General features: G+C 45.9%; 1 protein-coding gene across 2 annotated transcripts in view; it reads left to right on the top strand.

The window, feature by feature from the left end:
• Positions 1-11,876, top strand: part of Tnr (tenascin R) — a 74,490-nt gene extending 62,614 nt beyond the window's left edge. For both annotated transcript variants that reach the window (XM_059280811.1, XM_059280812.1), the window contains 4 exons: positions 1,188-1,284; positions 5,940-6,101; positions 10,595-10,758; positions 11,757-11,876. In XM_059280811.1, coding sequence (XP_059136794.1) covers positions 1,188-1,284; positions 5,940-6,101; positions 10,595-10,758; positions 11,757-11,876 — 543 coding nt within the window. The remainder of the gene's footprint in view (positions 1-1,187; positions 1,285-5,939; positions 6,102-10,594; positions 10,759-11,756) is intronic.
• The last annotated feature ends 2,893 nt before the right edge of the window (positions 11,877-14,769 follow it).

The following is a 14,769-nucleotide window of genomic DNA, read 5'->3' as shown; positions in this document are numbered from 1 at the left end:
TCAAACTGACAACAAAAACTAACCAGGACACATATGAAGGATGCAATGGCCTGGCCCAAACAAGGGCTGTAAGATGACAGCCTTGCTTTGGGCGCCTTCTGCAAACAGAGTTATTGGGGGGGGGGGGGTGCTGGGGAAAGGAAAGAGTGAGGCACATGGATCTTGCTTGCCAAAGGCTGAAGCTAAAATGAAGCTAAAATGGGCGGCCACCTTACAGAAGCACTTGGGCCTCCTGTGGTGAGGCAGTTAGCTTCCTTATCTTGGAGGGTGGCACATGGCAGGTCAGATCTGGGGCAGAATGTGGATGGCCCTCTACTTACAAGAGCTGCTTGTGTCCTCCTCCTGTTCTGGATCCCAAGTTCTTCCCTAGAGCTGTCACAGCCTTACAGTGGTTGGAAGAGAGGCACTACTTGCTGACACCACCTCCTCTCATACCTGATAGGCTAGTACAGAGCAGAAGAAACAGGGCAGCCTGGAGGTGATAGCCACTGCACACATGAGCAGGTACCGGAAGCTGGCTCTACACTGAGCAACAAGGGTTGAATCAGTATGAATGGAGACAGCCCCACCCACTCTTCTGTCCACACCCTTCTGAGCCCTGCTCAGACACAGCACCAGAGCGTGAATGCCCCCAAATGAGAAGGTTTTGAAGAGTTAAATGTTGACTGCACTCCTAATACTCTTGGGAGACATTTTCTTTTATGTTTCTGACATATTTGTGCCTCCTTCTTAAAGCATAATTGGAAATTGAAGCCAAGGCTGATGTATTGGAGGTTAAATGAAATTAGCACTTAAACAGCTTGGAAAGTGAATGATATGCAATTGCTTTGCCTGCAATATGATGATGACAGTGACTAGATGATTTGAAGTTGGTCCCAGTCCTTTGGTGAGAAATGCTTTCTACTACTGTGGTGCAAAAAGATTAATTTCAGAATCAAGCCCATTTCCCCTGACTCTTTGGAGCTTGATATGTATCCTGAATCTTTTCTATATTACCAGGGTGCAAATTAGTGTCGATATCACACCCCCAGCCTATTTGTCAGAGGCATCAGCACTTCAAGAAAAGGACTCTGAGCATCCCCTGCAAAATCTACCATGGAAACACTAAGCTCACTTCTGAAATGGTCCTGATCCTAGCCAATACAGAACCCAGTCATACGGAGCATCTCCTCTCTTTCTCTTCACAGGTATTCCAGAGGCGGCAAAATGGCCAAACTGATTTTTTCCGGAAATGGGCTGATTATCGTGCTGGCTTTGGGAATCTGGAGGATGAGTTTTGGCTAGGTAACATCCGCTTTGTGTTTTCCCTGGACAGGCTGCCCTGGTTTTCTGTCCATCTCTGTCCTTTCTGTGTCTGTCTGGGATTGTCAGAAGTCTGTGTCTATTGAGAAGCTGACAGCTTGTGAATTGCTTTTGTGCCTCTTGCTCTGTTTGGCTCCGCTATTGATCCGTTTTTATCTGACTGTGGTGTTTTCCTCTTTGCTCTGTCTCTTCCCATCCTCATTAATAGTCTTTTATGCTGATGGATCTTGACATGAGGCAAGTACAAAGGCAGGGATCTGCCTGGTAGGGAACAGGGCAGAGGAAGCAGTGGGCAGCCTGGCCCCGGAAGATAGACAACCAGGTAGTCAGCCTGCAGGTCGAGAGAGAGAAATGAGACTCTGCTGGGTTCCTGGGAGAGTGTTATTATCTGACATGGGAGGGAAAGGGGGAAATGAGAGTGACATTAGAGGTGATTTCCTAGAGGTCTGACACAGCAGGAAGTTGAGATGGAGGTTTGGGTGGGTACAGGAAGATAAACACACGCATACCAGACTGATGGTGCTGATGCTGGTTCATAAAGCAGTCAGAGTGTGAATGCCCACATTAGTTGATAAAGGGAGGCAGAGAGAAAGGTAAATAAATGGTGGGGTTAGATACTTACTCTTCTCTCTCCCACTTCTGCCACATTCTTGTTCAAGCCTCACCGTCTTCCCTTGGGTGGCAAAGTAACAGCCTGTGAACTGGGCTCCCTAGTCTCAGGGTAACCCCGTTGACTACATGGCCCTAGAATGATCTTCCTCATGCCTCACATCTGAGTGAAGGGTAACAACTCAGTAAAGCCTTTCAGTGACTCCTATCATCACCCAGTAAAGACCAAATACCTTCACCAAGGTGCAAGACTTCTTGCTCTCCTTCTGGATCCTTCTCTCCATCACCAAGCACCTTAGCTGTCCTCCATTCCACTTCCCCCAGCACCCACCTTCAAACCTGCACAACCATGGAAGTTTCCTCTGCAAGAAACACCCTTCAGCCAATTGTCTCTTCCTCACCTTGGTGTCTACCTGCCTGTACCCGAAGGCCCAGTTAAGCACCCCTTCCTCCATAAAAGCCTACTGACTCTTTTTTCATCCATCGCCTGTGGGATAATTGGCCATGTTCCAATATGGCCCAAATCATGGTATCTATTTTACTCTATCTGTCTGGAGTATATTATATGTTTCTTGGGGCCTAGGATCTCATCATTCATCTTTAAACATCACTACCTAAGACTTCTCGAGATATATGTACCTCAAGTGTAGATATCAATTAATGATAAGAATTTATTGAGTATTTGTTAGATAGCCAAACCTATGTTTGCCAATATGGGAAATAAAAACATACAGTAAGAACCATATATAAACACACTAAGAGAGAATTCAAACAAGTAGAAAAAAATGTGCTTTGATTTAAAACATTTTCAAACAGCTTTGGAGTCAGTAATACACATGAATCAATGTAGACGTAAGTAGTCAAGACTCATGGCTACAAAAACCTAAGCTGCTGTGTACCCAGTTCACAGTTTCTATCATTTCTGTGAAACATGGGAACTATTCAGCACATAAATGTTCTATATATCACTTTCTATTTAATTAAATATATGTTTTAAAGAAGCTTTACCCATTGCCCAAATGGAAAGCTGGTTGTTGTGTGCCATAAATAAAAGGATGCCTCAAAAGAAAAAGTATCATTTAAAAATGAAAACAAAAAGAAAGCAAGAGTAATATGATTAAATGGCAGTTACATTCAGGAATGCCAAGTCTATTGCTGCTGCTGAATGATTATCAGAAAGTGCTCCATGTCCAACCAACCATGAAATATTAGAATAAAACTGAGCCTGGGAGTTAAGATTAGGGACAAGGTTAGGGTTTCACTTCCATCTTTTAAGAAAAGCTGAACTAGGATGTGGAACCATCCCTGTTTGTTCAAGGTTATTCAGTGTTTTGTTCCTGCATGTGTCTCCTATCACCAGAGATGCCCTTTGAACCCCAGACTGACTGATCAACTACTGACAAAAAGCCCCAGGTATCAGAGACGCAAGAGAGCTAAGACACAGAAAGATCAGGGGGATGAAAGGAGGGAGAGCAGGAATCCTTTTGACACATGAAAAATGGGGACAGGGAGGAAACCCTCCAAGCAGATGAAGGAACAAGCCAGAGAAGGAAGAAAATGTGGTCAGGTAGGCTGCCTGAGGAGCATGTTACAGAACTCACAAGTTGGAAAGAGAAGTCTTGACGTAAGGTAAATGAGGCATGTTATTTTTCCCACTACTGCAACCAAGTAACCAACAAAAGCAACTTAAAGGAGACTTTATTTTGGCTCCTAATTGGAAGATCCAGGCCTTCATGGCATCAGGCATGACAGAGGGAACAGGAGGCAGTCAGCCATGTTGCATCTGGAATAGAAAGGCAGAGATAGGCTAATGCTAGAACTCAGCGCCCTTTCTCCTTTTATTCAGCTCAGGATCCCGTCCCAATTGATTATCCAGCCTACACTCAGGGTGGGTCTTCCTACCACAATTAGTGTTATCTAGATAAACCTCTGGATCTGTCTGTGAGGGACTATGTCCACAGGTGCTTCTAAGTCCAGTCAAGGTGACAATGAAGATTAACTCCCCATATGGGTGTTTGCTAACAGAGACCTGAGGCCATGCAGTTAAGCCGCAATACTCTATGGCCAGTAACCAACCCTATGGCCTCACAGCTTATGTTCTAAGTTGGGTTACCTAGGACCAGATCCTAAAATAGGGATTCCTGTTCAAGTTATTTACTGGGGTGAGTTCTTATTCAAGTGAATTAGAGTTGAATTACCTGAGAAGAGGATTGAAAGAACCAGAAGAGAACCAGGAAAATCTAACACTGAACATTCATGGAAAGACATCCCCTTTAGATGGAATCCAAGAGATGCTCTGGAACATGAATTACTCCTCTGAGTTGGTTCCCACTGGCCAAGGAGGCTAGCCTCTGTACCTCCACTTCAGTCATCGGCGAGAGTCTGCTCCAAGGTATGAGGAGAAGGAAAAAGTGACTATCATTTGGCAAGAGGAAATTAACCACAGAAGAGGCCTCTCTGAGTCACCAGCAGCCAACATGTCCAGCAGCTAAGGGTTGGTTCCCTCACTTGATAAGAGCATCCAGGCACAACATGACCAGCAAACAGCACAACTGTACTAGTCAAGGACAGGCTGTGGGTCAGCAGCTCCACAAGCAACATTTGAAAGGCTTCTGCTTGCAATCGAGGTAAAGCTTTAAATCTTAAGCAGGTAAAGGAGCCAAAGACCTGGGCCCTTGGCCACCCACTTCACTCTCTGAATCCTCTCCCACAAAAGGAAGAGGGAGATTCAAGTCGTCTCTAAATTTCCTTGTACCTATACCACTTTTTATTTCTAAATCATGGTACACTAAGATAGATAGATAGCTGATGTCACATCAAATTGAAATGACCCAGCTCCACTGGGCACACAGAAATCGGGAAGGCTGAGAGTCCTCAGCACCACAAGGTCAACAGTTCAAAGTTTAGGTAGCTAGACCAAAAATCAGAGAAAAATGGATATGAGAAATTATCACCAAGGGCGTCTAGGCTCTGCCTGAACTCTGACTTATAGGGTTTTATACCTTATAAGAATTTCTTAGCCCAAGGCCTGGGATGCTGTGAAGGCAATTATGTGGGAGTTTAGAAAGACCAGTGAAGAGGCAGCCGCAGTAGATAAACATGTAGCATATGATACAAAAAGAAGGGAGACAGGAGGCAAATAGTAACAGAGATGCTCCCCAAGTTCAAATAGGGGGTTATACCCTGATAAACGCATCTTCAGTGGAAACTACTGGTGCACTGAAAGGATGTTTAATACACTAACCTAGCAAACATCATAGGTTAGCTACACAGTGTTCTGCAGAGTGGGACTATCTGCCCTTGTGTTCACAAGATTGATTGGCAGCTGTGCTCAGAGCTGATGCCCAACCTAAGGAGAGAATATAGATAGCATAGCAGATCTCCAGCCTAGAGAGAGACTCAAATGCAAAGTGCAGTTTCTAACAAATGCAGATAGCTTTAATACCATCACAAGGTGGGAAAATTCATGAGTTCAATTATCACAAGCCCAGGACTCTTCATTTCTCTGACCTGTCTGGGGGCCCCAGGAACCTTGGACAGAAGGGAAGGGCAGCACATTGCAAAGCCTGAGCCTTAAGGTTGCTAGGAAACTCTACTGTATCTGGGTGTCTTGAGGCTGTATTTACTGTATCTGGGTGTCTTGGATTCTCTGACCACGTGTTTCTACCTGTTGCTTCCTACAACTCAAACCAAATGAATCACACCTGTTCAAGACTTCTTGTTAATTTGACAAAGAAGACTTTTGAGGAACAGGGCCAAAAATCTAGAGTTTCTGGGCTTGTCAGTTACTAGGTCAAGACTGAATGAGAGGATCCAATGTTCTCTGAGGTGGCACTCCTCAGCAGACCTGGGGTAACCTTCTCCCAAGAGGAGAGTCAGAGTCTGGCAGGGTCTGTTTGAAACCAGCCTGAGAAGGGTGAAGGGCAGAACGATGTGGATGACCAACACCTCCTCCACAGCATGTGTTTCCTTCCCATTACTAAAGCTGCTAGGGCAAGACTCAGTACACAGTCTGTTCTTCTCCACAGGGCTAGACAACATCCACAGGATAACAGCCCAGGGCCGCTACGAGCTGCGTGTCGATATGCGGGATGGACAGGAGGCAGCCTTTGCCTACTATGACAAGTTTGCTGTAGAGGACAGCAGAAGCCTGTACAAGCTCCGCATAGGAGGCTACAATGGCACTGCAGGTACCCGGGGGACCCCTTGCTGACTCCACAGGTGGTGGCTGTGTGTTCCAGTCCTGAGCTGTAGAGGAAGCCACAGAACTCATCGAGTTCGTAAGCTATCTGGTAGCCATGAAGGAGGCAGACAACTGGGCTGTTGGCTCTGATTCCTCCTATCCATTCAGGAGACCTGGAATCAATTTCTTAGGACTTTCATTTTCTCCCATGGAAAAATTATAAGAAATGGTAATATCATCTGGAAAATTATAATCGTGATGTCTATCCCACTTTACAGAATAGTCAGAAAAACTGCTGTAAGTACAATAAGTATGTCTTGAAAAGGAAGTACTGAGAGATCAAACGGTTGCCTGTCTTATCTAGATTCATCTCTGTGGGCTCTCAGTTTAAGAGGGCAGAACTATTTCTCATCTTAGTAGACATCTCCTTGCAGTGGCAGCTAGGAAAATGACCTTTGAACTAATGAAACAATTCAGAGTCCCTGTCTTAGGGTTTCTGTTGCTGTAATGAAACATCATGACCAAAAAGCAAACCGGGGAGGACAGGGTTTACTTGGCTTACACTTCCAGGTCACAGTCTATCATTGGAGGAAGTCAGAACGGAAACTCAAGCAGGGCTAGAACCTGGAGGCAGGAGCTAATGCAGGAGCCATGGGGGTGAGCTTCTTACTGGCTTGCTTCCCCTGGCTTGCTCAGCCTGCTTTGTTATAGAATCCAGGACCACCAGCCCAAGGATGGCACCACCCACCATGGGCTGGGCCCTCCCCATTGATCACTAATTGAGAAAATGCCTTACAGCTGGATCTCAATGAGGCACTTCCTCAACTGAGGCTCCTTCCTCTCTGATGTCTACAGCTTGTGTCAAGTTGACACACAAAACCAGCCAGTACACTCCCCCTCACCCAAACAGCAGCAGTCATCATAGCACCCCATGAAGGAGCAAAGGACCTTGCTTAAATGTCTCACTAGCCACATTGCCTTTTGTTCTCCCAAGCGAACTGTGTACCCGCTTGGGTTTTCAGTGTTGATTTTTATGGCATTTTTACCAAGCAGAACCACCATCTGTTTCAGCTCTCTGTACTCAGGTCCACAAGAACACATCACCCACGCTATCCCTTAGCCTTTGCCTAATGTGCTCTATTACAGTACATTTCATGATGCCTGTGGTACCCAGCATGCTACTGTTTGGTACATGGAGTTACTGGATGTTTCATTTCTCTATTTTAGAGCTAAATGCTGGTGTTTAATTTTAGCAGCATTTCCTATGAATCTTGAAATTAAAAGGAACATCAAGGTGTTACCCTTCCAATTACTGCATCTGCTCCATTATTTCCTTTCTTGGCCAGGTATTGTTATTCTAAAGAGAAGACACACTTACCTTTGCTATTGTTCACAGCTGAGTCATTCACAGTGGCAATCAGAGCAGCCTGAAGAGCCCCAACAAAAGGTCCAATTTGCCACACTTTGAGCATAAAACAGCCATTGAAATGGACATTAAACAAGATGTCAGACTAAATCATTTCAAAAACTAAATGGATACTACTCACTCCATAGAATTAGAATTGTGCCTACAGAGAAGACTTTCATGTTTCTTGTATGGGAAGAGAAACAAGCCACCTACCCCAGTTTCTGTCTCCCCTCATCCCTCCTCTTTATCTTTCTCTTTCTAATACCATATGTTGTCTGTTTACCTTGGGCCCAGCTCTGGAAACTTCTTTCCAAGCTCAGTCTCTCTGCTGCATCCCACAGAGGGCAGAACTGTTAGACTGCCTAGCTCTCCCCTTCCTAAAGCTTGCCTGGTCATTCATAGAAATGAATGAGGATTCACCTGTCACCTTATATATTCAGTTCATCTTCAATAGATAAAGCCCTGGGTTTATTTAGGCTACTCCATCTCTAGGCAACTGCACACAGTTCATATTGGGCTAGAAAACCGTGCCCCCTTCTTCCTGGCATTTGTAACAGTTCCCAGGTCCTCTGGCTCTTACCACTTCTGCTGGCCCCACTGGCAACCAGCCACCCCAGGGCCTCGGGTCCAAGTGCAGCCCCTTCCTCCTCCCCATTGCTCAAGGCTGTCAACCTCCAAGACTCCATCTAAGTGGAACTCTACTGGGATTCAAACTGAGACTTCCAGACTGTGTCATCCATAAGGGTAGAGCAACTCTTACTGTCCTAGTTTTGGGGACTCTTGTAAGAGTAGCCACCTAGTTTAAGACAGAAAACACTGGGAAGTAGCTCTCTGCATAGCAAATGGTACTCTTAGGTTAAGGATACTCATGGAAGGATGTCTGGGTGGTAGACGGAGGATCTTTAAAATCTGCCTAGTTGTCTGAAATCACTACCAGAAAACATCTGGACAAGAGGTCCCAGGAGGACTGGCTTCAGTGGAAGGGGAAGGCTTGACAAGTTACAACCTTGGGCCAGCTGTGTGGCTGGAAGGATCAGGAACTGAGCGCAGTGACTCACACCTAGAATTACATCATATGAAAGGCTGAGGTGGACAGATTGAGCATTAAGGCTAGCCTGGGTTATATAGAAAGAGGGAGTAAAAAGGGAGAGGCAATGGGGGGATAGGAAAGCAGGAGGAGGAGGTAAAGGGTGGAGGAAGAAAGGAGAAGGATGAAGGAGAGAGGGACAGAGAGAAGGAAGGAGAAAGAAAGATTAATTCCAGAAAGTCTTGACACTGAAGGAGAAATTCAGTCTTTACATGGAGGGAGGCCTTGTAAGTCTGTAGTGGCATAATGGGATTTGGGCTTTAGAAAGCTCTCTAGGACAGCCCCAAGCAGGATAAAGTAAATCTGAGTGAAGAACAGAGAGACCAACTGGTGGCTGCTGTATTAATCCTGATGGGAGATAACAGGAGCCCTCACTAATATCAGAGCGACGAGAAAGGTATGAATCTGAATAGTGGCTCGAGAGAGAAAACCAGGACTTCACGTCTCAAATATATGAGGCAGATGTATGAGGCAGAAATGAGGAGGGAGGATACAAAGACCAAGGGGACCAGGTCTGAAACAATTGGTTGGCAACATGAAAGTAGAAACCACAAAGAACTATTTGGAGAATGATGAGGATGCGTTCTCACTTGATGGGAACGTGAGTAGACACAACCTAGTCGATGAATTGATGATTTAGGAATGGGTGCTAGAGAGTAAAATTGAACCAAGAATATTTAAGGTAATAAGTATCAGTATGACTTGGGATAAAGGAGGTAAAGATGGGATGTAGGAGGGAAAAGGAAGACAACTTTCCTGCCTTTTTCAAGCAGGAATAGATAGCAAAAAGTGTTTCAGTTGGTAGGATTGGCTCTGGATGGGCGCAACATCTGAATCCTTCAAGATTATATGGAGATGAGAATGACAGGAAGCATGGTTCCTCAGGAACTCCCCTGTGAGGCAAAGACTTCCCTGCAAGATTGACTGGCCAAGAGTTCACTGGATGCAGAGAAGAAGGTGTTGAATGGACACCGGGAGCATAACTTGGAAGCCAGAGTTAGAAATGTGTCCCTCTTAGAGGAAAGTAACCTTAAGCACATCCGAGATCACTTTCATTAACTAAATAATGTGAGTTACCTTCCCAGCATCTCCAGCCACAAATCCTGCCAAAGGCTTCACCAACCATGATAAGCAAATGATAATCTGATCACTCACCTTGAAAAATCAGGTCACCTGAGCCACCACACAGCACCCCTGACAAGAGAACACCCAGTCCCCATTTGTCTCTGAGAGAGAAAAATCTCACCACAGTGTTAGACAACCTGTCTGGTAGTATTAGGTAATTTCTCTTTTCCTATTTAGCCAAAAGTTTCCTCTTTGCAGTCTCCACATCTCCATTCTCCCATTTCCCCACAAAGTATATTCTTCATTTTCAGCAGCTCATCATATATTTGGCAGTTGTGACCATGGACACTCTCTCCCCATCTAAGCCTGCTTCTTCCTAAGACACAGCCCATTTCCCTACTCATTTCTCCTTTGACAGGGTTATGATGTTCCTGTTTCTCCTGGATTGGAACTCTGGCTGCCATTGTTCCTCTTCACAGGCGGAACCAATTCTCAGTGTGAGGTATTGGGTGCAAGGCTGATCAGGCCCAGCAAACACAGAGGAAAGCCAGGATAAACTTACACAGTGGAGATCCAGAATGATCCATGTCATCGAGGCTCTTTGCTGTCTCCAAGGGACACAGGGGGAACATGAGTGTTCTGTGTCCCAGAAAAGTCTAGGAGAAATAGAAGTGTTAAGATTGAGCTATATGGGTAAAGTTCCCAGCAAAATCTCAGTAGTGGAGAAGTGGATTAGAGAGGGAAACATGGAAACAGTGACCACCCCACCCCACTCCCCACCCCATGAGGTAATGTGGAAGGAAAGCTCAGCATAGGCATGCTGCCGCTCAGAAGGAGCAAGAGAGGTAAGCCAGGGTTCCATGTGGAAAGCAGATTTTGTCCACAACAAATGCGACAGCTTCCTGAATGCTTTTTTTGTTTTTGTTTTCGTTTTTTGCAGGAGACTCCCTCAGCTATCACCAGGGACGCCCTTTCTCCACCGAGGACAGAGACAATGATGTTGCAGTCACCAACTGTGCCATGTCATACAAGGGTGCTTGGTGGTATAAGAACTGCCACCGGACCAACCTCAATGGGAAATACGGGGAGTCCAGGCACAGTCAGGTAGGTCACGTTCCGACTGTGGTCGGGCTGGTCCAGAGCACAGAACATATTTAAAAGGAAGTGCTCTGAAGCTGAGTAAAGAGCTCTCTATGGGAGAGGCTCATCAATTCATCGAGGGCTTAATGGCACTCTAAGAATGGGCCCACAAAGGAAGAGAGCAGAAACCTAAGTAATCTGGGTTATTTCCCCAAGAGATTGCAAGTCCACAGTCTGGGCTGGGTGACAACAAAAGGGTGGAACACACTTAGGGAAGCCCCCTTAGTCTTTGGCAAACCCCAGAGGTTGCTCACGCCAGCTGGAAACCACCCAAGTCTCTGCATCACGAATGAGCGGTCCATGGTTACACTATTCAAAATGCTTCCACCTACTTGGGATTTTGACACTCTGAGGGAAACCAGCTCCCACTTTTTCTTCCAGGGTACTCTTGAGGAGGGAGAAGTGAGAAATATTTAGATAGACATATAGAGGAGAGAGATAGAAACAGGATAGCCTCGGGAGGGCCTGGGTCAAAACCCACCAGCCCCTTCTGTCTCTGCTAAAGGGCTTTTAAAGGAATGCCAAGGGATGGAGCAAAAGACCTCCCCCCAGCACAGCCAAGTGCAGACCATCCTAGATACCTGGTGACCATGCACGTGGTCAAGCCATCTACTAATGCAGCCCGGCTGGGTAAAGCAAGCTTAGATCTCACTAGGAAACCTTTGTGGGCTCCCACAACACTCACCACTGTCCCCAAGTACAAGAAACTCCTGAAGGCAAAAAACATAAAACTGGCAATAAGAAATGACCCATGACTTGCCTTGTATAAAGACCCAGGCCTGTTTAAAGGGAAAGCTGGAAGGAGACCCAGTTCTCTTCATCATACTGGGAACTCCGCCATAAGCTGCTTGTGGACTGAGAAGAGCTAAGTCCATAAGCGGATCTCTCTCGATCCAGTCATTCTCCTCTTCTCAAGCCGTGGAGGAAGGGTGATCTGACATGTTCATCTTTCTCATACCCAGGGGATCAACTGGTACCATTGGAAAGGCCATGAATTCTCCATCCCCTTTGTAGAAATGAAGATGAGGCCCTACAACCACCGTCTCACAGCCGGGAGGAAACGGCGAGCCGTGAAATTCTGAGCACTGGGCAGCCAGCCACCAGCCAGACGATCTTTTCTGTCATTTTGTTTATATTTTATAATATGAGACATGGGGGGAGGGGCAACAGTAACGTGCTTCACAACATATTCAGAGTCTCTGAAGGAAGCAGGGATCAGTTAGGTACCATCTGCTCATCGTTTCTGCTGCCTTGGAGCCTGACCCTCGGGCTACATGCTCCCTGCTAATCAGTCCTCTCCCTACCCACCCCCTCCTTTGTCACAGAGGAGGAAATCTGGGGAGTTTGAAATACAATTCACAAACAGGCCATGAAGTACAGATTGTTACAGAGACAGGCACACACGCCTTCTTTCTCTACCCTCCTTCTGAGATACCTTCCAATTTCTAAGTAAGAGTGAACTGGTCACAGCTGACCATGGCCAGGGGACCACACCAGCCCAGAGAAGCTTCAGCAAGCAAGCTTGGCCAGTCTCCTTTTAAGAGAGAACACACACACACACACACACACACACACACACACACACACACTAACACAACAGTTCACATTCATTGAAATGGGCTAAAGATTCTCACATTCTGACATTTAACTTTCAGGAGGCGTGGCCTCTTCCAGCCCCACCTCTTCCCTAGTTGTATCCCTATAGACCTTCAAACCCAACCATTGTTTAGAACTCCAGTTGCCAAAGCTGTCTGTCCCTGGCCCTGGGTGTCATAAGCCACTGTCATGGAATAATTTTCTTTGGTGGTGGGACAGGGAGAAGGGTTTTATTTCTGGCATGTTTGCATCAGGCACTGAGAAAGGACGGGAGTAGAAATCGGGGCGCCTACCAGGGAGTCTGTAAGTCCCACTGGAAACTGACCTTGCTTAGAGCTGCTTTTTTGCATTTCTGGTCACATTTACCATGGATTCCTTCCCAGGATGTCCTATTTGAAGGTCTCTGGTTCTGTCCTCAGCCAGGCTATCCTCAGTACAAGTGGCTTAATAGAAATCAGGGGAAGTTATATGACCATCAGCTATTCCCTGACTGATAGCCCTGGGAAGAGATAGAATGTTCTGGTCTTTTGTTTGTTTTGATCCTGTGGTAAGCAGAACCGACCCCTCAATGAGGTGAGATCATGGGAAACACTTTCCATCCCCCTTTATTATTCTGCTTTGAGAAGAAAGATGAAAAGTGCCTGAGGAAATTGCATTTGGAACTCCAAAGGTGAGAGGAGCGAACTCTCCACCCCCGCATGATTTGATTTTTTAAACCCTGGGGAACTGGAGGCTATAGAAGCCATGACCTTTCAGCTTCTTCACAAATCAAAAGCCAGCCAGTCTTCCCTGCAGCCTTTGCCCAAACCGTGCCAAGTGTCTCAGCTGATTTCTCTCTGTCCTCACTCTTCCCTGAGACCCCAGTGTGTCTGCTGTAGGGTCCATGGTTGCCATCTGGGGCATCTTGTACCTTTGCCAACGAGTCACAGAATGAGCAGACATTTTGTAATAGAATCAGCCACCATCTAACCAGGCTTTGAACCAGAAGCAACAGTCCTCTTGACTGATGATCACATGTCCAGCAGTGTGACATTGGAGTCACCTTGCTGTTTTCTGTAGCTTTCTCCATCTTTGTGATATAGATTCACTGCCACACCCAAGACCAAACATGACAAGTGGAGTTTTCATTTCTTAATCCAACATGGACTTCAAACAGCCAAGACAAGGAGGGATAGAGAGGAGCCTGCAAGTTATATGAGATTCAATGACATATAGAGCAATCATGCAGAGTTGGAGGTGAGCACACTCAATAAGGGACTTGAGGGCTGTGATATAGGGTCACCTCTGCCACCATGCCAGCTACAGGACCTTGATGGATTTATTCACTTCTCTGGGCCTCAGGTTCTTCACCCATTGAATCGGAGCTTAGACCAAAAGGATTTCTAACACCCCTTCAGTTTTAACAGCTAATAATGCTAATCTGTGATAGGAAAAGCAGGATCAAAGTTGCCTTGGTGAGCCATCACAATTAAGAAAATGTCAGAATCTCCAAGGAGGAGATGGAAGAAGGGAAGGAAAAAAGGAAGGAAGAAGGAAATGGATTCAGAACTCTCTCTCCTTTACACACACACACACAGAAGTGAGTGAGTGTGTGTGTGTGTGTGTGTGTGTGTGTGTGTGAGAGAGAGAGAGAGAGAGAGAGAGAGAGAGAGAGAGACCAATGCCAAAAGAAGCTGAAGCCATTGCGTCTGTAGAGAGCCAAGGACCTGGGTGTGCCCGTACAGCCCACCTCATCAAGGGAGCTGAAATGGAACAAGACTGCGTGTTATCAGTTCCAGGGAAAATCAAGAAATATCAATGGAAATCCAAAACTGCCTTTCACTGGAACTGTTTTATCCTGTGGAACATTTTTATAAATAGTATCGGCAGCATCACCTAGAATCACTTAAAGGAATTTTAAAGTAAGGAAGGGACTTCAAAGATCAGCTCATCCAACCTTCTGTAAAAGCGTTTATAGATCCCTTTTGTTAAGCAGAGAGAGCTCCACCCCAAACTCTATGTTTTGAAGAGACTATGCATTCTACTGTCTTCTCAAGATCCATGGCAAGCTTGACTCAAAGCTTCTGAACTTGACTGACTTAACCTCTACATTGGGCTTCTTAATGGATTCTCTTTTTCATCGGCTCCTTCCCACACCTGGGTTTGTCCCTGAGGAGGCAGGCAGCATCACTCGGCACCCATTCCAAGCACCCAATTTTCCTATAAGGGACTCAGAATGACTTGAAGTGGGCCCTGTCAAGAATACGGTATGACTGCAGACACTTTAGAATACACACTTCCAGGAAAACCCAAACAACAACAAAAACAGTAACAACCAGTCATTAGCGACTGCCACAGATTCACTGCCTACAATCGAGAGCCAGGCCACTCTCCTCTTCC

Source organism: Peromyscus eremicus, chromosome 15 (genome assembly GCF_949786415.1).
Source record: "Peromyscus eremicus chromosome 15, PerEre_H2_v1, whole genome shotgun sequence".
NCBI lineage: Eukaryota > Metazoa > Chordata > Mammalia > Rodentia > Cricetidae > Peromyscus > Peromyscus eremicus.
Note: the sequence above shows the minus strand (reverse complement) of the source record. Positions and strands in the feature narration are given on the sequence as shown.